The sequence below is a fragment of the Falco peregrinus genome, chromosome 2, assembly GCF_023634155.1.
Source record: "Falco peregrinus isolate bFalPer1 chromosome 2, bFalPer1.pri, whole genome shotgun sequence".
In the NCBI taxonomy this organism is placed as follows: Eukaryota; Metazoa; Chordata; class Aves; order Falconiformes; family Falconidae; genus Falco; species Falco peregrinus.
This window is the reverse complement of record NC_073722.1, coordinates 122671751-122694251: the sequence shown is the minus strand read 5'-3', so window position 1 is coordinate 122694251 and position 22501 is coordinate 122671751. Positions and strand designations below refer to the sequence as shown.

General features: G+C 44.8%; 2 protein-coding genes across 2 annotated transcripts in view; one reads left to right on the top strand and one right to left on the bottom strand.

Moving 5' to 3' along the window:
- The first annotated feature begins 1 nt into the window (after window position 1).
- CRLF3 (cytokine receptor like factor 3) lies at window positions 2-16406 on the top strand. Its single transcript, XM_055795372.1, has 8 exons — window positions 2-361; window positions 2818-3025; window positions 4846-4933; window positions 5386-5563; window positions 7033-7255; window positions 7930-8062; window positions 12886-12998; window positions 13317-16406. Exons 1-8 carry the CDS (start codon window positions 239-241, stop codon window positions 13568-13570), a joined length of 1320 nt encoding a protein of 439 aa, XP_055651347.1. The 5' UTR covers window positions 2-238; the 3' UTR covers window positions 13571-16406.
- Window positions 16407-18505: 2099 nt separating this feature from the next.
- The window catches only part of SUZ12 (SUZ12 polycomb repressive complex 2 subunit), a 31288-nt gene continuing 27292 nt past the window's right edge, over window positions 18506-22501 (bottom strand). The window contains exons 13-16 of the mRNA XM_055795370.1: window positions 22344-22501; window positions 21672-21870; window positions 21058-21137; window positions 18506-20735 (exon numbers count right to left, since the gene is read on the bottom strand). Of these exons, the coding sequence (XP_055651345.1) occupies window positions 20390-20735; window positions 21058-21137; window positions 21672-21870; window positions 22344-22501 (783 nt within the window). The 3' untranslated portion in view covers window positions 18506-20389. The remainder of the gene's footprint in view (window positions 20736-21057; window positions 21138-21671; window positions 21871-22343) is intronic.

Here is a 22501-nt window from a genome sequence, read left to right as displayed (position 1 = left end):
GGGCGCGGGAGGGGCCCAGCCCGCCAGGGGGGCCGGCGGCGCGCTGAGGCGGCCCGGGGCGGGGGCTGCGCCCGCCTGCGCCCGCCTGCGTCCCGCCGCTCCGCAGGCCGGTGCCGCCCCGCCGCCGGCACGGGGCTACCGCTCCCCGCCGCGCTTCCCGCCCCGCCCCGCGGCCCTTCCGGGGGCCAGGCCCGCCTGCTGCTCCGCCCCGCCGGCCGCGTCGCCGCCGCGGCTGCCCATGGAGGCCGAGGCAGAGGTGCGGCTCCTCTTGCAGGAGGCTCGGGAATGCATCGAGGCGGCGCGGAGCTACCGGCGGGAGCTGGAGCAGCGGCTGCGGGGGCTGCACCAGGCGCGGAAGCAGGTGGGGATGCGGGGCGGGGGCGCTCGGGGACGAGGGGCCGGGAGGCGTCGTGGCTGCCTCCCCTCCCGGCCGGCGCGGCGGGGCCGGGGCTCCCCCTGAGGCGGCTCCCGGGCGGGCCGGGGCTCCCGGGCCAGCGGCGGGCCCCGCTCCTGCGCCCCTCACCCGCCTTTTCCTCCAGAGCCGCGGGGTCGCGGAGCAGCGGCGGGAGCGGGGTCGGGCTGGCGGGGGCCCCGCCGGGCCGGGGGGGGCCGGGGCCGCTGGGGCTGGGCAGGGCCGGGGGCACCAGGGGGAGGGGGGCGTGCGCTGCGCCGTGTTTGTAGCGAGCCTGAGTCCCTGGGGGCGGGGGGTGGCCCGGGCGGGGACACGGGTGTCCAGAGGCGCTGAGCCTTGGTTCGCAGGGAGCGTCGCGCCGGCCGCCCTGCCCTGGCACCTCACAGCACCGGCGCTTCGGCTGCCGTCCCCATGCACCGAGCCCCGTGGGTCACGTACTGGTGTTGCCAGCATTCCAGGTTTGCTGGTTTCTGCAGCTGTGCGCTGGAGCCGGGCGTTTGCTGGCCCTGGTAACCCACCCGCTCCGCCTGAAGGTGCACGCCGAGATCGGCAGATGTGGTAGCGATGCTGCACCGAGCCCCGTGAAGGACTCGCTTCTCTGCTAAGCCACCCTCTAAGCATTTCCCATTTTGCAGATTGGAACCAGTGCCTTGCTATCTTTGATTCAAGTCTGCGAGGGTTAAATAAAAAACCAAAACCAGCAAAACCAAACTCAGAAAATGTTGCTGTGGTGACCTGATAATTTTTCTGAAGCAGATTCCATTAGCTTAGAAATCTGCTATAGATCTCCTAGGTTAGCGTCCTGCTGCTGAGTGAGTGCGGGCAATCACTATACATTAAATTAGTCATCTTCAAAACCACAGGCTGCTTAAGAAAATGAATTGGTCATGGCTGTCTTTAATCGGAAGGTGCTGGCAATAACTCGGACTGTGCTGAGAGGGACCCAGTTTGTCCTTCCATGGCGGCTGTGGGTGCTCGGTTAGCTTACCTTTCTTTCTTTCCCCTCTTGGGGGGGATTCCTTTGCTTGTGTGCATGTTTCTGTTTCTCTCTTTCCATCTTCAGGACCACTATTTGGTTCACAAAGAACACAGCCAAGAATTCCCTGTGTCCCGAAGTGCTCAATGTCTTAGACTGGGGATCAGATTGTGGAGCTTTTATTATTTGGGGACCAGTGGGCCGATGTGATAGGAAAAGCACTTTAGATCACTTCTGTTGCATCCTTTTCTTTTAGACCAATGTGACATGGTTTTCAAAAAACTTCACGCTGCTCTGTGCGTATTCTGGGACTTGCATTTCCTCTTCTGCGTAGCTAGTGATGTCTGTAGTGCTGAGGTTGACTGGGATGTGTATCTGCCTGTAACGGAGGTAATGGGCTTAGAGAAGTGACTGTTCTGTCTTCCTCCGCCCCACCCCTTCACAAAGCGAAATACTTCCTTTTTTCTGAAGCGTTAAAATAACAAGAGAAGGGAAACGGAGCTGTGTGGCAGCTGCAGAGGTTCATGAATATTACTTGAAGAGGAAATTTATTTTACCTAACCAGAGAACATCCTGTGTTGGTTATCTGTAACTTCTAAAGATCTTGAAATTATATGTAAGGCCTTCTAAAGATCTTGAAATTATATGTAAGGCCGTGTGCTTGTTGCAGCATTTCCTTGTGTGTGTGACTTAGGAAAAAAAAAAAGTTGTTCGTAGGGAGATGTTTACTTTTGACTTCTGCATCTTTAGCTCAGGGGTGTTCAAATGCATTTTCTTCCCTAAAAGTCAGATTCAGCAAGTTTGCAGACATTTTAATAAGCGCTTACAAAACCTTCTGTGGTCTGGTTCTTCTAGAATCAAAACAGACTTGCTGTTCACCCTGCCCTGTAACCCTGGAGCACAGACAAATCAGAGGTGACTGGAAAACAAAAATAATGAAAAGAAAGTAGCTTTAAGAGGATTTTAAAAATCCAGTGAAGTGATAGGGCCTGGAAAAGTGCTCCTAGATAGTCTTCTAAAAGCCTGGTATCTTTTTCTTTCCAACAAGGATTACCTGTATATGATGGCAGAATGGGTTTTGAACTGGATTCCAGCAGTTTTGAGGGACGGTGGGGAGAAGGCCTGCACAGCATTTGGACTTTTCTGACCAGAAAAATTTGTCGAGTAAAGTACACATAACCCAGTTTGTATTTTGCTTAGTTAATATGCTCTTCCCCTTGTCCGGGCTAGTTTTCTTTGCCTCCTTCCCCACTGTACATGTATTAGAAATGACTGCACTGGTTTGTTAACTGCTAGTGGTCCTTTTTTAAAGCTGCCTTCACATGCAGCTTTTCTCCAGCAGATACAATTGAGGTGGTTCAGAAAAATAAAAGATGTGCATGGCATTTGCCTTTTTCCTGAATCCTTCTTTCCCATTACCTGAATTTAGATCAGAGAAAGTGCAACGCTGACCAGAGATGTACTCGAGCAGCATTTTAACGATTTGAAAGGGACCCTAAAGAAGCTGTTGGATGAGCGACTAATGTCACTGCTGCAGGAAGTAGATGCTATCGAACAAGAGAGCATCAAACCCTTGGATGAATGCCAGAAACTAATAGAGCACGGAGTCAGTACAGCCGATGATTTGCTCCGCGAAGGTAAGGCAGGTCCTGATACTAAGTCTTAGCTCTGCTTTCCAGTGGGTGTCTCAATGTCTGGGATATTCCTGTTATGATCAGCATATTTGGCTCATTTTGGACTTCTTTCAAACCAGATGTTAAGAAAAAGTTAAAGTTGAGTAGTTGTCGTATAGAGCTGATCAATAGTATCTCCTCCAAGTTTGTATTTTAGTATTTTGCTCTGATCCTAGGGTGTACCTCTATCAGCGTAGCCTCTCCTTAAGGGCAAGAAATACCTGCTTTGGAAATGCCTCACTACAGAGATGTTCTGTACCCTCCACGCTAGGAGGGGTTATGTCAGGCTCCTTTGAAATAAAGTACATCTTGGGTACCATAATAACAGAACATCTCTGTTAGTTGAAGGAAGTTATTTGTGTCTTAGTGGAATAGCAGCTGAAGTAAACAGGTTATCTTTGATGATAGATGCGATTATGTTCACTGTTGATGTGGAACATAAGGAATGAAATGGCCGCTCTATAGGGAAAACTTCTCAAAAAAGTCTGAGGACGATGCGGACAAAAATGGACACGTGGAATATCACCATAAGGGCCACTTTATACCCTACTGATGCTAAATACCTAGCCAGAAAGGAATGTCACTCCTGACTGTTTTCCCCACACTGGAGAACCTACTGGGAGCATGTCTGAGCCATGAATATGTTGGCAGTTTCCTTGCATTGTTCTCATGTCTCAACTTTAACTTTCTTTCAAAACATGAGCTCAGTTTTGTGAAATACAGTGCATTGAGCAGACTCCCACGGGGAGGGAATCTACCGGCTTCCACTCGGGCGCGAGCATCGCGCTGAAAGCTTACTAGCTGCACGCCTCCTGTTCACGGGAGTACCAACAGTGGTTAACAGTTAATTTGTTGGGGTCTTTATCTAGCACCACAGCCTCTGGGACAGGTGGTAGTCACCTTGTGTTTAAGTTTCAAGTTACTGAATTACAAGGTGGTGGCAAAGATTGCCTGTGTTATACACGCTGTTTCTGTTGGATCTCTTGAGAACCTGATTAGCTGTGCACTGGTCACCGTTCCCGCTGTAGCGGCGGCATCGCTAAGTGGTGGCGTCAAAATGAGCAGACATTGCATCTGAGTCAGAAAGGAGTTAAGCCTCCATGGTTATTAAATCTCCTGCTGCCAGTTATGACGTATGCTTTTCTTTAGAGATTTGTAACGTTTGTAATCCTCCATTTGGAAAAGGGCTGAGCTTGCTCATGTTGTAAATTACCATAAAGTCATCAGATAGGAGGACGGAGCATATGTCTCTGTAAGCTGAGGTGTGGGATGCTACTTTATACGGAAAGTTTATGACAAGATTTCTACTTATCTCTGTACTTCAATGCATGGATTATTTCCTTCATTACAACAGTAGTTACCATTTACATTGTAGCAAACAGAACAATGGTTGAAATTATTTTTTGCTTTTATGCTTCTGCTTTTTTGTTTTCTGCTCAGTAAACGTGCTTTGCTTTTCTCTTCCTGTAAAGCAGGTGGAGGAAGAGATTAATAGTCCTGATTTCTGGCATGTCACCCCAGTTCTGCTACTGCCTGGGACCTGAGGCAAATTATTACATCGGTTATGGGTGTGTCTACGGGAAGCTTTGAGAGCTTCAAAAGTTGCTAGATAGACTTTATATTGTCAACTATAATTGTATTTTTCTAGCTAAGAGTCTAGCAAAAGTGCTGAGAATGCTTCATGTTTAATTGGTTGTTCGTGTCAGAACTGGTTATTCTTTGAAGCAAAGAATGCCTTGCTTGGACGTTGTCTCATTAGGAATATTTTTACCATTTGATTCCAGGAGAGAGTGCAGTCCACGGAGATGTGGGACAACAGAATGAGAAACTTTGCAGCTTTACAAAAAAAGCTTTACATATTCAGCTAGATAGGTAAGATACTGAGGTGATCTGAGGCAGCGGCACATGTTTTTCTTGTATAGGGAATCTTTTCTTCTTTGAAACAAAAGCCTTCTGCTCCATTGCCTGAAAAGTTTTATTTGAGGTATTATTGTCCTGTTTGTTTCACAGACTTTCCTTGGGGTTGGCAGTCACAGAATGGAGTAGCTTGCAACCTCCATATGTTCTGGAGAAATATAGACTCTATTTGTGAATGATGAAACCTCTCCTTGTGGAACAGCTTGTATTTCGGAGTATTTACTGAGAAACAGACAGTCTGGTTAGGGCCAAAACACAATGTTTTCTGAGTCTTTTAAGTTTGAAATGCACACGCCAATTTCTGCAGCTGTTCTCTCTTTTCAAATCTGCATGGATGCAAGTGTATGGACAAAATACAAACTTGTAGAAGTTTGCCCCTCTCATTACAGCAAACTTTCCTTTCTCAGCTTACCAGAAGTGCCCTCCTTGGTTGACGTGCCTTGTTTATCTGCCCAGTTGGATGATTGCCTTCTTACTATATTGAAAAATCAAATATTCAGACATGGAACTGTGGCATCTCGCCCACCTGTACAGCTAGAGGAATTTGTTGAGAAGCCTGGAGGTATTTTAGTCCGATGGTGTAAGGTAGGTAAAATATCCTGGGTGAAAACCATTCAGACTGCAGTTTTGTTGATAAAAACTGAAAAAGCCACTTTCATTCTGGACTCTTTACTGCTTTCAAAGGACAGTCCACGCCAGTGTGTAGGTTAGAAGCTTTAGAAGATATTTTTATGGTGATGGCCTCATCTAAAGGCAAGGTAATCTAGTGATGTTGTGGTTGGTGCTGGAGTTTGTGTCTGCCTGCCAGTGACACTTGTGTGTTAGACTCTTGCTGTTGGACTCTCCCTGCTCCCATCTGCAGGCAGAAAGAGCAGACACTAATTGACCTCTGCCTCACAGTCTCTTTCTCTGCGTGTGGGGAAAAGTCAGGAGAGGCAGCTGAAAACGCTGCTACCCCTGCTTCCCACGCTTAAGCAAGTGCCAGGTACTGGACAAGCAGGAAACAACTTCATATACTCTTCCCACTAAACAAATAAATACAAGAGCGTAATCTTACCTGTGATGCTGTTGTACAAACAAGACCAAGAAAGCCTGGTGCGTGTGTTCCTGACAGAGGTGATTCACACGTAGCACTTGTGCTCTGGAAGCGAGTGGTTTGTGTGTGTAGCAGTAACAGCCAAACACTCTCGGCGAGACTGAACTTCATTGCTGGGGTGACGCTTTTCTTCCCTGTGAAGACGCATTAGCAGACCCAGGATGAGGCTGAACCCGTTCTGTTACGCTTTTACCCCTAAACATGTTTGTTTTCTTAGGGAGTGGACAGAAAGAGAAAATACTTTAATATTGGCATTAGCTAGTCATGTGGCTGGTCTCTTCAATGCACAAAATCTGTTTTTGAGTAAATCACTGCTGTGCTCCCGTGGTTTAGTTGTTGGGCAGCTCTACACTCCTTGGCAGCATTAAACAACGTTTTGTTGTTCTCAGAACAGCTAGCCGTTGCTCAGCCACCTTTACCTGGTAAAGGATGTGGACTCGGATTATAAACCCACAGGCACTATTGTCACATGTAGTCTGATCTTCTGTGCTGTAGAGTAGTTCCCTGAACTCAGTCATGCTTGGGGGACAGTAGAGCTTTTCTGGTGGTGATGGTGGAGGGAGGGAATCTCTTTTGACTTAGAGATAACAAAGAATTGGAAGTTATTCCCTGGAACAGTTTATGAAGGGTAACAGTGAGTGAAAACTGGCACTGAATTTCTTCTGCAAATTTATCTTCAGCTTTTGGCTGAAGGATCTTGTTATCTCTCTGCTAGATTGAATGTTTCTTCTCCTAGAGATATTTTCAAACTGTAATCGAATAATTCTTGTACTTCTTTTTGTTTTAGTTGGTTCAGACACTGATTTTATTTTCTATAAGGCATGCTTTCAGCTCTTTCCTACCTTGTGACTCTGAATCACCTTTGATTACAGCCTGCAGTACTGTCCTAATACATGCCACTTCAGAGGCAAAAGAAAAAAATAGCAGACCTTTATTAATGCGATAAATGTTTCTCTAGGTGGATGATGACTTCATACCACAAGATTACCGGCTGCAATATCGTAAGGGTACTGCCAATCAATTTGAAGATGCGTACGTCGGCTCGGAGACAGAGTTCATAGTGCTGCATATTGATCCAAATGTCGATTACCAGTTCAGAGTCTGTGCCCGAGGAGATGGACGGCAGGAGTGGAGTCCATGGAGTGTTCCTCAGATCGGCTGCACCACGCTGGTTCCCCACGGTACTGGTTTCATTGCAGGTCATCTCCACCTTTAAACCTGTGCCATCAGTGCAGCCTCCTGAGGGTTTATAGCTGAATGACTCACGGAGCTGCTTTTTGTGTGGTGACGGGGTGTCCTTAGCTATGATGTGTGTGTGTAATGTGTGATGGATTATCCTTTCATCCTGCAGTTTATTCTTTGCTTCCTAGTGTGAGGGACGGATTGTATGCCTTTCCAGCAGGTACCTCACTGCTTAGCCTCGGAAAGCGTTGATGAGCCAGAAGTGAAGCATTTTTTTCCTTCTCCCTCACCCTTACCTAAGAGATTTTGATGAGTTACAGTCTTACAACAAGCTCTTAGAGAAAGAAACCCCTAAATTTTCTCTTTGCTTGCACATTTTTAAGGGCAATGGGTAATGAAGGTTTTCCTTTGCCTACAATACGACTTCACAGGGATCACACAGAGTGAACTGCTGGTGAATCTGTGAACTGGGAAACACTTTATGTAATTGCAAATTATTTGAAAAAGAAAACTCTCCGTCAGAAGGTGGCAAAACCAGACCGTTCTTAATGTGGCTTAACCTTCTTATGAGGCACACTGAGTGGACATTGCGACTGGTTTGATTTTGCACAGACAGCAGCTAGTTGAGTTGAGGTTTATACTTTTCATGCTTTTTTTGTTTTCTTTTTTGAAGAATGGACAGCTGGTTTGGAGGGTTACAGCTTGAGCAGTCGAAGAAACATAGCGCTTCGAAACGACTCTCAGTCATGTGGTGTGCTCTACTCCAAAGCTCCCACCTACTTCTGTGGGCAGACATTAACATTCAGGCAAGTACTTTCTGGGAAACTGTTCTCTGGTGCGTCTCCTGTGAGCAATTACACCTGAATTGTACATAAACCTGAGTCATGATGCATGTTGGAGTTTTACACCAGCTCAGCCCTAGTCGAGGTAGCGTGTCTGTGTGAAGTCTGAGCTTCCTTCTCTGTGCTCCTACCTCCTGGCTCTTTAGGAAAACACCTGCTGTTTTTGTAGGACCCGCTCCTATCTAAAACAGAGATGAGTGAACTCCTGAGGGATGGTAAAATAGAGCCCTAGCCCATGCTGAGCAAGCCTGTGGAATGCTGAACTTCCTCAGGTTCTGTAGCAGCTGTTACTGGCCACTCAGCAGTCAGTGGAGGCTCGACATTGATTCTTTCTAACCTGGGGTCAGGGGGTGCTTTCCTTCCCAGACTGTCCGTGAGCTCTGAAGGCTTTGGACATGAAGATACTGTATGTGCTGTTGGGACAGTCTGGCACTGATGTCTTTAACTGAGATAATTAGGGCTGATCAGACTACTGCTTGAAACTGGCATTAGAAAATCCTGAGTGGAGAAGAGATCTTGTGAAGTTCAAGCTTTCCATTTCACACAGAACGCGATTAGAAACTTTGGCAGCTTTGCTGCCTGTAGTCCTGTCCCTGAGATGATGCTGTTTAACAGGGTATGAGGAATGTCCTTGTGGATATGTCAGCTGTAATTACAGACCTCAGAGACTCTGAAGCTTTATTCCATCTTTCCCTGGTTAAATAAAACAACTTGCTGTACAGTAGGCAACCCTCAAAGGCAATTTAAGGGGGCTATTCGTGGTATTTCTGTAACTTACTCCGTGGCGTTTCATTTCTCCCTTCCTGGTAATGAATTAACTTTAGATGGTTGTAGTAGGAAGATGTATTCAGTTGCCCTGTCTGAGACGGGATAAAAAGATCCAAAGCTTTCATTTGGAATCTGTTGCTAGATTTAACATCTCTTGGCTCAGAAATGCCTGTGAAATTAAAGGCAGAACTTCGAGGTTTCCCTTGGTTCTTTTCAGACCAATGCCTTTTATCTTTTTTTATTGGTAGCACATGAAAATCTTTTGCTTTACATTTTGGTAATGTGGACTCCTCTCCAAGAGGAGATTGTTTCAGGATGGCAGAGCATTAAGAAGCACGTGTCCACAAGAACTATAATGACATTAATCTTAAGACTGAAGACAACCTCAAAATTTGATTGTTCCTCTTTCAAGGTCCATGAGCAGCTCCTTGTTTGAAAGTGTGTGTGTGAGATTTTCCCGAGCAGGGAGATGTGGTACTTGGCTTTCTCCATCTGTTGAAACAGAAGTGTATTCAGAAGGGGAGAAGTGGCTGGCTGAGCGAACCAAATAAGCAAGGTTCACGTTACAGATGTTTGTGAAGTTTGTGAAGCAGCTTTGTATTCTTCTTGTACGTTCAGGACACAGGCATAGCTCATCGGTGAAAAGTGAAGCTGCCGTAAATGCAATGCTTTGTACCAGCTTTTTAAAGATAAACTACTGCAGTTTTCCTCTGGGGTGAGGCATTTGGACAAGCTGTAGGAAAATATTGCTTTAAGTCAAGACTCATTCTGTTTCTTTGCAGCCTTTGGGGAGCTGCCCTTAGAAAAGGGAACATTCCTGCAGTGACCTGCTCTGCAGCCATCCCTAAAGCTTTTGCTTGCAGAGGGGAGCCACGGTCAGTCTGGCCAGGCTGGGATTTGGGCTCATCCAGCAGATGGCCTATGAAGATCATTCTGACTTTGTCAGGAAGCCACCACAGCTCTACTGGCCGCTACTAGAAAGGAAGCACGTCTGATCACCCACGGAGTTACTTCTCTGTGCTCTGAGACAAAGGGAAACTGGTGGCAGCTGAACTAGTTCAGCATCTGTGTGCTGCAGTGAGAGGCAAGGTTTTGTTCTGCAGCACTGGAAGTGGTGAGGAGGGATGGGAGCAGTGTCCCACCACACATTCAGTGGGCTTTTAAAAATTTTAAGTCCAGGGATCATAGAGGCTGGAGAATAACTTTGTTAATGTGATGGGGAAAATCAGCCTAGTAAAGGAAGCTTAGGAGGTTGTGCAGGGATACTCTGTGCGGTACTTGGGCTGGTTAGTGATTGCTGAAGAATCAAAACCTGGTAAGGAGAGGAAAGGTGATCTGTGCCAGTCCTGCCCCTCTTGCTGAGGCAGAGCGAGGGGAGGCAGAGCGAGGGGAGGCAGAGCGAGGGGAGGCAGAGCGAGGGGAGGCAGAGCGAGGGGAGGCAGAGCGAGGGGAGGCAGAGCGAGGGGAGGCAGAGCGAGGGGAGGCAGAGCGAGGGGAGGCAGAGCGAGGGGAGGCAGAGCGAGGGGAGGCAGAGCGAGGGGAGGCAGAGCGAGGGGAGGCAGAGCGAGGGGAGGCAGAGCGAGGGGAGGCAGAGCGAGGGGAGGCAGAGCGAGGGGAGGCAGAGCGAGGGGAGGCAGAGCGAGGGGAGGCAGAGCGAGGGGAGGCAGAGCGAGGGGAGGCAGAGCGAGGGGAGGCAGAGCGAGGGGAGGCAGAGCGAGGGGAGGCAGAGCGAGGGGAGGCAGAGCGAGGGGAGGCAGAGCGAGGGGAGGCAGAGCGAGGGGAGGCAGAGCGAGGGGAGGCAGAGCGAGGGGAGGCAGAGCGAGGGGAGGCAGAGCGAGGGGAGGCAGAGCGAGGGGAGGCAGAGCGAGGGGAGGCAGAGCGAGGGGAGGCAGAGCGAGGGGAGGCAGAGCGAGGGGAGGCAGAGCGAGGGGAGGCAGAGCGAGGGGAGGCAGAGCGAGGGGAGGCAGAGCGAGGGGAGGCAGAGCGAGGGGAGGCAGAGCGAGGGGAGGCAGAGCGAGGGGAGGCAGAGCGAGGGGAGGCAGAGCGAGGGGAGGCAGAGCGAGGGGAGGCAGAGCGAGGGGAGGCAGAGCGAGGGGAGGCAGAGCGAGGGGAGGCAGAGCGAGGGGAGGCAGAGCGAGGGGAGGCAGAGCGAGGGGAGGCAGAGCGAGGGGAGGCAGGCTGCTGCAGCATCACAGCTCAGCCGGTGCCTGGGGCATGCGGGTGGTACTGCCTCGGTGTGCTGCAGGGAAGGTTTGGCTCTTTCCTACCACGCGTTAGCGTGCAGCCCAGCCTGCTCCTGGGAGTAGGGGCAGCGATGTAGCAAGGGGAGCCCTGATGCTGGGAAGCCTGGGTGTGAGGAGTACAGACGTACACAGAAATGTGGCCTGATTCAGCGTGGACACCACCAAGAGCGCTGAACCTAAACCCCCTCAGCTGGTCCTGATTCAGCGTGGACTGACTGACTCCTGTGTAAACACTCCCACTCCGGGTGTGCTGTTGCTCCTACCTCCAGCGTTCACTGTCCTGCTGCTTGTCTGGTGTTTTTCTTCCTACTTCTGCCCATCCAGGCTGCCTTGACAGTGCTTTGCAGAAGAGGTCTGTAGAAACGAGGAAGGCAGTGTGGATACAGATTGACATGATAGAATTCCTACTTTTTAATGGGTTTAGAATGATGCATTTTTGGTCATTCCTGTGACTGTACAAACGCTTATTACCAACCCAAAAGTCAAGAAACACTGCCTTGACTAGGGATGGAATGAATTAATGTTGCTGTATGCACAGTTTGCAGATAAATAGCTGTTTATAAAGCTTCAGCAGTAACTCTTAAGTTTAAAATCTAAAGCAGAGCACCAAAATCAATTTGAAATCTCATTTAAAGCTGTTTTAGGAAAACATGGTGGTCACTTCAAAACTAAAAGTTTCTTGGATAATTAAATCTAGGGTTTTTGCTTTGCTTTACAGTGCAAGGCTTCTGCTATCTTAGTGACGTCCCCAGGGGACTGAAAAACCTAATGGAGTGCAAAAGTAAAACATGGTTCCAATTTTATCTTCCCTTTTGAAAGAATTAACCCATCATGTGCCAGTCTACAGTGTAATCTGCAGTTCTTAAAAAGCTTCCACCAGAGACTTTCTGCTGTTTGGCAACAACCATGTATCAGTTACTGCTGTTACTCTCAAGCTGAAAATAACCAGTTTTACTTTCTAGGAAAGACCATCAGTTTGCCGAGGCACTCTGCTCACTCCCTGATTTAGCACCTCTGAGGTGGCAGTACAAGAGAAAGGACTCAAATACAGAAGAGCCCTCCAGGGTACAAACCGTGCAGCCCCGCTCAGCTGCTAGGGCCGGGAGGGAACTGCCCTCCCCGGTTGTTTGCACAACTTGTTTGCTTTTTCTTTGGAGATTCTTTCCCAGGACCAAAATCCTAAATGCAGCTGAGCAGAAGCCAGACTAAAAAGTGTTCCTGCTTTTAATACACATTTGTACCAAGCTGATTTATTAAAAACACCAAACCAAAACACCACCACACCCACCCAAACACATCAGCCTTCCACCCCCACCCCTTTACAGCAGAACATGGCAGGGCTCAGAAAAATCCGTTTGAGTCATCCTTACTAAATACTTGCTGAAACTACAGCTGTCTCTCCATAAAACACGATGTGGACCAGTAACCTGGTATAGATGGTTCTAGCTTGGTGTGTAGTGGTTGCTTCAGATAACTGAAATTTATTTCAGATAACTAAGCTGTGACAGCGAGTAATTTTATTAAATAGCAATGAAGGTTTGCAGGAAGCAGATTCGTGTTTTATACAGATGAATAGAGCACTGCTGTGTGGAGCTGTTGGGAAAGCTGGTAGGACTTCTGGTCATGCAACAGGGATCTCCCCAAAAGGTTGGAGGAATTTGCTGAAAGCGCTGGAGCGCAGTACAGAGGTCTGGTGTGGCAGGGTATTACTGCCTGGATTTCATTGTATGTTTTGATTTAAACCTTCAGGGTCTGACTTAACTATTTGCTTGGTAGAATTGAAACCGTGGGACAGCCAGACAGACGAGACAGCCTGGGTGTGTGTGTGGAGCAGCAGAATGGCTACGATTCCCTGCAGCGCGATAAAGCGGTGTGCATTAGCACCAATGGTGAGTCTCTATCACATAATTGAAGGATGTGATTTTTTTTTTTTCTTTCCCAAAAGCCATAGCCCCTGGTTCTTTGTATCCCTGGATCACATATGAACAACTTCACCCACCTTTTACGTACGTATGGCTTGTGCAGTTAAGATCTTTGGTGAGATTATGGATCTCCTTTTCTGGCTTGCGGTTACTGTCACCTCCGATGTGACAAAAAGGAATGCTGCTTCCCCTTTCTTGTGCCTGCAAGAAAACAGGGAGACACAGTATTGCATGTTAGTGTGTACAGAAAGTGAGAAATAATATTTGATGTCTTGACTATTTCAGGGGCAGTATTTGTAAATGGAAAAGAGATGACAAACCAGCTGCCTGCCGTAACTTCTGGATCGACTGTGACATTTGACATGGAAGTTGTACAGTTAGGGCCTTCTGGCACCGAGGGGGGAAATGTCAAGCTTCGAGTAACCATTAGCTCTAACAACAGAGAAGTGGTCTTTGACTGGGTACTTGATCAGTGTTGTGGCTCTTTGTATTTTGGATGCTCGTTTTCATACCCAGGCTGGAAAGTTTTGGTGTTCTAGCAGAAAGCAAGCAGATTTCATAAAGGGTAATGTTAAAACCTGGGTTTCCAGCTGTTCAACATCAACAACCTGTTAACAAAAACTGTCTTTATACTACTTGAACTCCACTATATTGTATTTCCTACTGGATTCATGTAAAAAAAACAATTGTGAAACATTGGATTTGTTACTCTGGAAAAAGTTAGAAGCAGGCATTTGTGTAGGCAAAGTAATTTAAGCAGTTCGTAAGACCTTTCCCCTTTTTCCTCCAGACTTGATTTTTGTCAGTATTTCATTGTACTCTAGTCTCAGGGTACGTGTGTTGTGTAGAAATAACTTTGCTTAATGCTGCTGTTCTGTGAAATAAGCCTGTAAACATTTAGAGGGGTGGTAAGGGACCAAAGTTTTATTTATACCACTCAAAAAGATCAAAGTATTTAGAGCAGTGATGTCCTGCTACGCCTCCTTGTACACAGTGCTGCCTTAATAGTGTGAATGCAGAGGGGGTTCTGCGTGTAACAGCCATTTCTTCCACGCACGGTACTGTTTGTTCCTCCAGAGCAAGGACGTCTGAGCCATAATGTCTGTTTAAATATGTAGCCAGTCTGTTAATGTCTCACTTAAGTGCCTTATTTCCAGATATTTCTTGAACTATTTTCTGTGTTGTCACTTGGAATATATCTTCCAGAATAGCTGCATGGTGATGCTTACATCAATTTAATGCAGATGCTTGCCTCAAACCAGACCAATGCCTAGGGTTGGGCGGTTGTCCTTATCTGCTCCGAAGGTCTTCCCTAGTTGTGACTCACCACGTAGCCTGTGTCAGAGCAAGTCCTGGCGATTTAGTCCCTAGGCATGATGTGCGGATCGGCAGCCACGATTCCATGCACAGCCCCCTAAGACTTGGAAAGAAGCTCCTTTCTGTTGTCCCACGACAGAGACAAGGGAAGTGCTGTTGTGATGTACAGGATTCCAGGAAATCCCAGCGAGCCACTGGGGAACACCTTGCACTCATGGGCAATAGTACGGGTTTATGGTCCGAGCAGTTGGGACGGACGAGGCAGCCTGGGCATGCTGGGGCTGCTGCTGGAGATCCCCCGTGGGAGAGGATGGGCTGAGGTGCCCTGTTGGCAGAGGTGGTGGTAATTTAGCACTCTCCTCCACCCAGCAGGATGGGGTAAGAGATTATTATGAATTAATTGATGTTTAATTCAGAAGTTACATAAAGTTACCACTAATTCCCCTAAGGAGCAACTGAAAGTTAGAATGAACTTAGAGAGCCTATTCCTGGTCAAAAGGTTGCAATACTACTGCAGTTAAAGAATATTTTGAAATAATGTTAACTGAGGGCGTTCTTACCTCAAATTCAATTAAAATTAAATATATTTTAGCATGTCAGAATAGCAGTATTTTTATAGAACCTAGACAATCATTCTGCCCTTTTTCCTTTGGTGTCAACATGCTAATTAGCTCTCTATGCTAGCATAAAGAGCTTAATTTACATTAGATTAATAACCCCCATACTTTCCTTGTCGGTACAAAAAGATCAGTAATCTTGCCTGCATTTTTTTTCCCCAAGCATCCTTAGTAGGGGTACAAGAATTCAGAAGAGGAAAAGGGCTGTTGGTATTTCTACCATTTAAAAGAGGAAAAAAAATTGTGAGTAGATTCAGGTGGATGCAAAGAACTTGCACAAGGCAGAGCTAGGTTGGAATTTCCTGCCAGACACAAAGTGAGGAGGACTGGAGACCTGCAGGTAAGATGATCCAGTGTTAGCAACAAAAAGCCTGCAGTATTCTCAGTTTTTCAAGCTCAACTATTTCACAGTCAGGAAGTAAGAGAATACTAGCTTGTCCTGTACTTCCAGTGTTCCTTTGTGAAGTGTTATTGTCAATACTTAAAAAATACGGTTCTTTTCCTGTAGCCAGGAAGGTTCAGTAGATGATAAAACTGTATCAGCCTGTTTAGAGGGTCAGCCTGGCACTCCAGCTAGCAGCCGGCTTAAATCTTGCTCCACTTAGTGCTGATAATTTTACTTCGATACTTAGGTGTCAGGTACTAGTTGTAACTTAGTACTTTTACCGTATGGAAACTACAGTTGTGACTATGTACACTTGTGAGGTACCGCCAGGTCAGGTACCTTTTCACCGGCTCTGGGAGGGGCTAATCGGACTGTGGATTCCACAGGATACATGCTTGCGTCTTCAAAAGTTCAGCTTAAGCCTTGAATTCAGGTACTTCCAGAGATCCTAACACCTCGTCAGTTTGCTCACAATATACAAACAAAACAGCTTAAGATGACTGTGAAGGGCCACGGGAGGCCCCACTGCTCCCTCCGAGAGCCGAGGATGGCAATAGAAGAAACTGTCTTTCTGACTTCAGTCGTTAGCAGTATGTTCAACAAGGGCAGCTTGCCAAGGGGGGGGTATTTCAGGGTTTTTTTGTTGTTTTGGTTTTGTTTTGTTTTTTTAACTTAACAGAAGCCTAGCAGTCCACATTGCAAATTAGGTACTGTTCAGCCACCTCTTAGAGCTGCACCTTTTAAACCTGGGAGGGGTGAAGAGCCTCAGGATAAGAGACCCAAGTAATCAAGCAGTGCAGGATGCAGTCAGGAGAGGCTCGAATTGCAAAGGTTGCAATTCAGTTCTCCCACAATAGTTCAGCTAGACAGACGACTTGACACTTCTCCTTTACAGATTTTCACCTCTAGCTGTTGGAGCCTTCTAAGCAAGAGTGTTCACTGCTTATGGAATCCAATCCTTAAAAGTTGTTTTCTTAAGCTAGTACATTCACTTACCTCAACTAAGACTTGTGTCAAGTGAAATTTGAATTTTTTTAAATAAAGTTTTATCCCTCACCTGTGTATGGCCCAGTAAATTATTGGTTGGGGCACAAAGCTGAGTATCACTGCATTCTAACAAGAACATAAGAGAACATATTCTGTAGCACTGCAGCCTTTCCCTTTATTTTTTTCATTTTCTGTCCCTCAGGAGTCCTCAACAATTTTTTCCCCAGGTTTCTTAATTGTGCATTTGATTCCCAGCTGAAGTTCAGATCTTAACTGGCAGCTGACAGAAATACTAATTCTCCTTTTTTTAAAAAATTGGTTGAAAACATCTGTATGCTACTTACCTCGATAGATAACAGTAGGTTTTGGCCACCATGACTTAAGCAAGAAGTAAAAGGTATTTGATCCTCTTGAAGTCAAGCCCATGTTGAACTTCCACACAGCTTTACTTAATTCCTAGTTCTGCTTTACCTGCAGCCTGTTCCCTTTGGTCTCTTTTAAGGGAAAAAATAACTTGTGAAACAAGTTTAAGTAAGACTCCCAAGTTGGTAGCTTTCTTGTATAAATACACCCTTCATAAAACAAACTTTCTCTACAGTAAGGGGCCGAGTATTTCTCCTAGAGGGTGCATCTCTCAAATCAAGCAACCCAAGAAGAGCAGGCAGCAGTCACGGAAGGCAGGCTTACCTACTCCATTTGGAACTCGTCTTCTCCACTGTGAAGCCACGTAGGATCAGTTACAACCAGGATCCGGCCCGACAGGAACACCCTCATTCAAGCACTGGCTGATGATGGCACCAAACTGTTCTGCAAATTAAGAAACACTTAACTTTGAACAATATTGTCAAAACTGCCCCCATAGAGTCATTCCTGCATTCTCAAAGTGAAATTGCTGGGTTGGGGGGGGGGGGCTGTACAGTTTGGGGTTTTGGTTTTGTGATTACTTCAGTAACCAGAACAGTTTGAGTTACTTGCAACTGCTTCATTCCAGGCAGTGAATCTTTACATCCCACCCCCAAAAAACTCAAGAACTACATTCAAGACACACTCAAAGCAACGTACACTTAAGAGTTAACAACTTAAATTCAGCTAATGATTTTGAATATAGTATTTAATGCACTGAATTAAATATTCAAGTCATACGTTAGGTTCCAACTTGGGGTTCACAGATCTGTTAAGATCATCACCAAATGCAACACACCATTAAAATCTGCCATGAACACACTGAAGGCTGGGTTAGAAGAACCTGGCCAGTTTCTGAGATGACAGCATAGGACAGCTGCAGCGTGAAGTCAACTTCACAGGACCCGGCTTGTCACACCCCCTGTATGCCAGTATCTGAGTTAGTTCTGACACGGAAACAGATTTTCGGTGCCTGCTATCCAACAGTCACCACTTGGCCAAGCAGTGCACAATTCCTCACTCGTTTTTCATTTTGTTCTGTAGTACCTGGAACATCCATCCTCTACAGTCCCAGAGAAGCACCATTACAAACTGACAGCGATTTCAACTTTGTTCCAAAGGAACTAAGGATCTTGTGAAATCTGTTTGAAACATTAACCATTTGCAGGCAAAACACACAAGTCTTACTTTTATAACTGACACAAGTGGTACGTTTCATTTTCAGTTGTATAAATTACAGTTCTAAACAGTAATACACAACTTACAGCTAGAGCTCAGGTATTCAGTGCTAGCCCCAAGAAATGAGAAGGCAAATTATAATCCAGCTAAAAACCTGGTTATGTATGGAGACACCTTAAATACTACAAAAAGACTGGTCAGAAACTTCGCTACCTTTGTAACAATCTAGCCAAGGAAGAACATGTATCCCAATTTTAAAAGACATGCAGAAGAGAAAGTTTATCCAAGGTGCTGCTTGTGGCCTTTCTGCATGCACACAAAACGACTGGACAACCATCATGGCAGATTTTATATTACTGAACTTTATGTACAAAAGCCGATTTCAAAGAAAACATTTAATGTAAAAACAATGGTTCATTTAAACAACTGAACTGGTTGTTTTTTTGCTTGTGGTTTTTTTTTTTTTTTTCTTCTTCTTCTTCTTACATCTACTGTACCATTCAAATTGTTTTTAACCAGCTTACAGGGAATCTTCAAAATCTATCAAAGGTACATATAGAAAAGGCATCTTTATAAATAGAAAACAATGGGATTTTTTCAGCTTTTATTATAAATTGACATGACATACAAAGTTTACTGGACAGAAGTAATTTCATTACTATTTTTGGGGGGATCACCAACTTTTTGTGCAAACAATGCTAGCCTTCTTTTAAGCATTAAGAGCATAACTGCTTAAGAAATGACATAAGCAATAATTCTAGAACTACATCTCCCCTAAAATAATCTATTTTTTTACATATGTGCACAGCTTTAGCAAATTAAAGCCAGAGAGAAATGCTTGATGTACTATCCAGAGGCATAATTAAGAGTTTGCTAAAACTCAGACAGCTGGCAAATTCAAGACGTTTGTAATGAAAGCTGCAGTTTCCCTCCTTCCTATTTTGTACACAAAATCAGTGACTAAGAACTTAATACTGGATGACAAATCACATCCACACCATTAGTTAAATAGTCTCACAGTTAAACACATCTTAAGGACCATCAAAATCAGTATTTACATTTTATAAATTTCTGAAGACACCATTAGAAAGCTTATATACCCCTTAAACAAACAGGGAACTGCATCTCATGGTGATGGAATGAAATAAAAAATTAAAAATACCTGTATTTACAGCAGCATTGTTCCTTTATAAATAAAGAATATGAAAAATGCAATATTTTAAGGATAATAAAAAATTGAGGTGATGTCACTCAACCACAGTGCTTGCTGGAATAAACCCTTCGGTGCTGATACTGTACCAGTAGTGAAACCACTTTCCATTGGAAAAAATCTGTAAACGTATGCATAAAATGTGTTAACAGCAGTGCAAAACTGCTCAAATATAGTTTAGTCAGCATCTTAGTATCTGTATTGAATACAATACATCACAGAATACTTACATAAGAAGTGCAACACATTTTCTGGTCCAATTTTACAGTGCATTTTTCCCTCAAGAGTGGCATCTCGAAAGCCAAAGCTAAACCTATGGCCTGGACTTGCAGTCTGTACTCAGGCAAACAGCAGGCATGAACTTCGAAAGAAGTTAATCGATGCAATGCCTACCTCCTGACTCTAGACTCTCGGCTTTAGCATGGCACGCTACGATGCGGAACCCCAGTAAAGAGGGTTCCCATCAAATCATTTGTGTAGCTGTGTAAATGCGGAATAAAAATATAAAGGAGCTAATGTTCAAGTTTAAAATGGTACACTGGGTGATCAATACATCAGAATTATCCACGAAAACCAAACTGCTGGTAACCTCAAAAAGCCAAGGTGGTACTTCACTGTGTCTGTAAGATGAAAAGCCAAGTTCTTTCCAAACAGGCACAAGACAAAGGAAGTGCTAAGTTTGCCAACTTCAATAATTTTAGTGTGGAAAAAAAAAAAAAAAAGAGTTAATTTGTAATTTATGATCAATTGGTAAATGATTTCAAATACAAGGATCAAGGTTAAACTTTAAATAGTGAGACGTTATTTTCACAAAAAGCTAACTGGAGAATTTCTAAGAAAAGCAGAAACTGTATCCCAATCCCCCTTCCCCAATGTTTCACAACTTCATGGTAGGAAAAACAGCCAGATACAGATGCAAAAATCTTAATATAAAAACGGTTTTACATATACTTAAATTATGTAAATTCCATAAAGTTCTTAAGACACTAATTACTAAAATTACAAAAAGATTTTCATATTGCTCTTCATGCTCAAACTCTTAGAATATTGTCATTACATCACCAAAACCAATATACATGTACTTGCATAATTAACTGAATAGAAACCCTGTTAAAACAATATCCTTGTTGAAATCATTTATTTCCATCCAGCAGTGCCTGTTTGGAACCTCTGTATTTTTGTGTGTAATTCTTTATAGAGCTCATGCACCCTAGAATGTCACTTCAATGCTTGTCCGTTGAATGGCAATTGACTTTTGACTTCAGAGCTTTTGTTTCTTGCTCTGTTTTGTGACACCTGAGATGCTATCCATTTCTGAAATTCTCTCTCTCATATTATTTTCACTATATCCATTTGTTGTCCCACTTTGTTCCTCAGAAGATTCCTCATCTGTTGGGGAAGCTGATTCTCCTTTCTCTAACTTCTGCTGCATCTCTCGGAGCCTGGCAACAGCTTTGTCTATTGACATTATGCTGATGAGGTTAAAGTCATGCATGCTGACCAGATGTAGCATAAAGTTTCGACACAAGTTCTTCTTAATTATTTTTTGTCCATAGTTTTCCACAAACAGCATACAGGCGTGATTCATTTGATTGTCAGCAATAAACCTGTCAAATTAGAAAGCCATCATTAGGCAAGCAGGACACTTTCAAGACCAAAAATATACCCTACAACATGGTTTATCAATGTAAATGCATAGTCCAGCTATTACATAGCCTCAACATCTGCAGTAGTGCTCTTTTCAAAGCCACAGCGCTACTAGGTGCAAGAACATTTTTAAAACCTTAAAACACTCCTTACCAAATTATCCTTCAATGATCCTTCCCTAAACTGAGCTGAGTTTTAAGTACTTAGTGAATTGCAATGCAAAATGGCCAACCAAATCTATACCATAATTTATTTGTATCAAAACTAAGCACAGTAACATACCCGTGCTTCATAACGTGAAGATTCCATAATTTCATCACTTCTTTCTCTCCTTCGTTAACATCAGAAAATTCTTCAATTTGCTGGAGAGATAAAGGATTGGGAGAAAGGACAGAACAAACACACCCATGAGAACCACATGTCTGCTAACAAGTATTGAAAGCACACCTAAAATGCAACTTATGCCACCTACATGTCACAGAAATAACTACTGCTGAAAATTCGGGTACTGCAGCACTGCAGTCAAAAAGGTTGGAAAAGTCCTATCACGTAGAGACCTGTGATGATAAATTACTTCCACATTATATACACACCCCACTGTGTACTCCTGCGACACCAGCATCACTCCTCTGTAGGAGAAAACCAGCCACCAACAATGAAAACTTGTTAGGGCACATGCGGACAGAGCTAGCTTGGCAACTAAAGACATACTTGAAAATACAATCTTCGATTCCATGAATTTCTATCGTTATGGCTCAGCATCACACAATTTTCTACTTGCTCTTAAAGTAAATGCAGCATTTTCGCAACATATGCCCTGTTTGCTCCCTACAACAACTGCAGACCATCTTTTAAAAACCACAATCCACTTAATTTTGTGTAAATGCAGTAATTACAGTGATGGTTTTCTCCCGTAGCCATTCAGGGTCCTTTTCATCCTCACTGTCGACTTCCATTTCTTGTGGACGGAGAGGTAAACACGTGTCACTGTGGAAATACAGCCGATTGTGCCCGCTGCTGTATGTTCGCTGCTGTTCAACTTCTCCATCTTCAGATTCAAGAAATTCTGACATACTTGCTTTCGTACGCTTTGGCCTAGCAGAAGGGGGGGGGGGGAGGAAAGTAAATGCTTTCAACTATCATATCAAATATGCAAATACTAAGAACTGTAACTCATTAATACAAGTTACTCTTCTAGGCTATAGTTTGCAAAAATACTGGGGGAGGTGGGTCAATCACCAGCACTGAAATAAACCCCATTAAAAAACTTAACACCCTGCTCCAACCCACAGTCCATCTTTTGGGGAAGAAAATTTTAGGAAAAAGCAGTTACACAGAGTTCCATCACTAAGAATAGATACCTCAACTGAAAAGATGTAGAAAAACCACAGGTGAAGTTATCATTCTTCAGTAACATTTTATTTAGTCATAGACCACTGTACTTTAACGATAAGTAAAATGTAACACTGTTTACATTCACCTACAGATTTAGAAATCCCTAAGTTTCATAAATCTGGTCCATATGTGGTATCACACAAATAGAGACCGACTGTTTTCCACCTCCCCACCTGCAAACAAGTATGTGTGTGATAGGCGTCCTTTTGACTGGTCCATTGCGACTGAAGGCAAATCCGGGTTGACGATGGATGTCCTGGGGATTTCCTGCATAGGAGCCATCGTAACACTCATTGATAGATACATCTATCCTAGCACCTTTTGGATGATA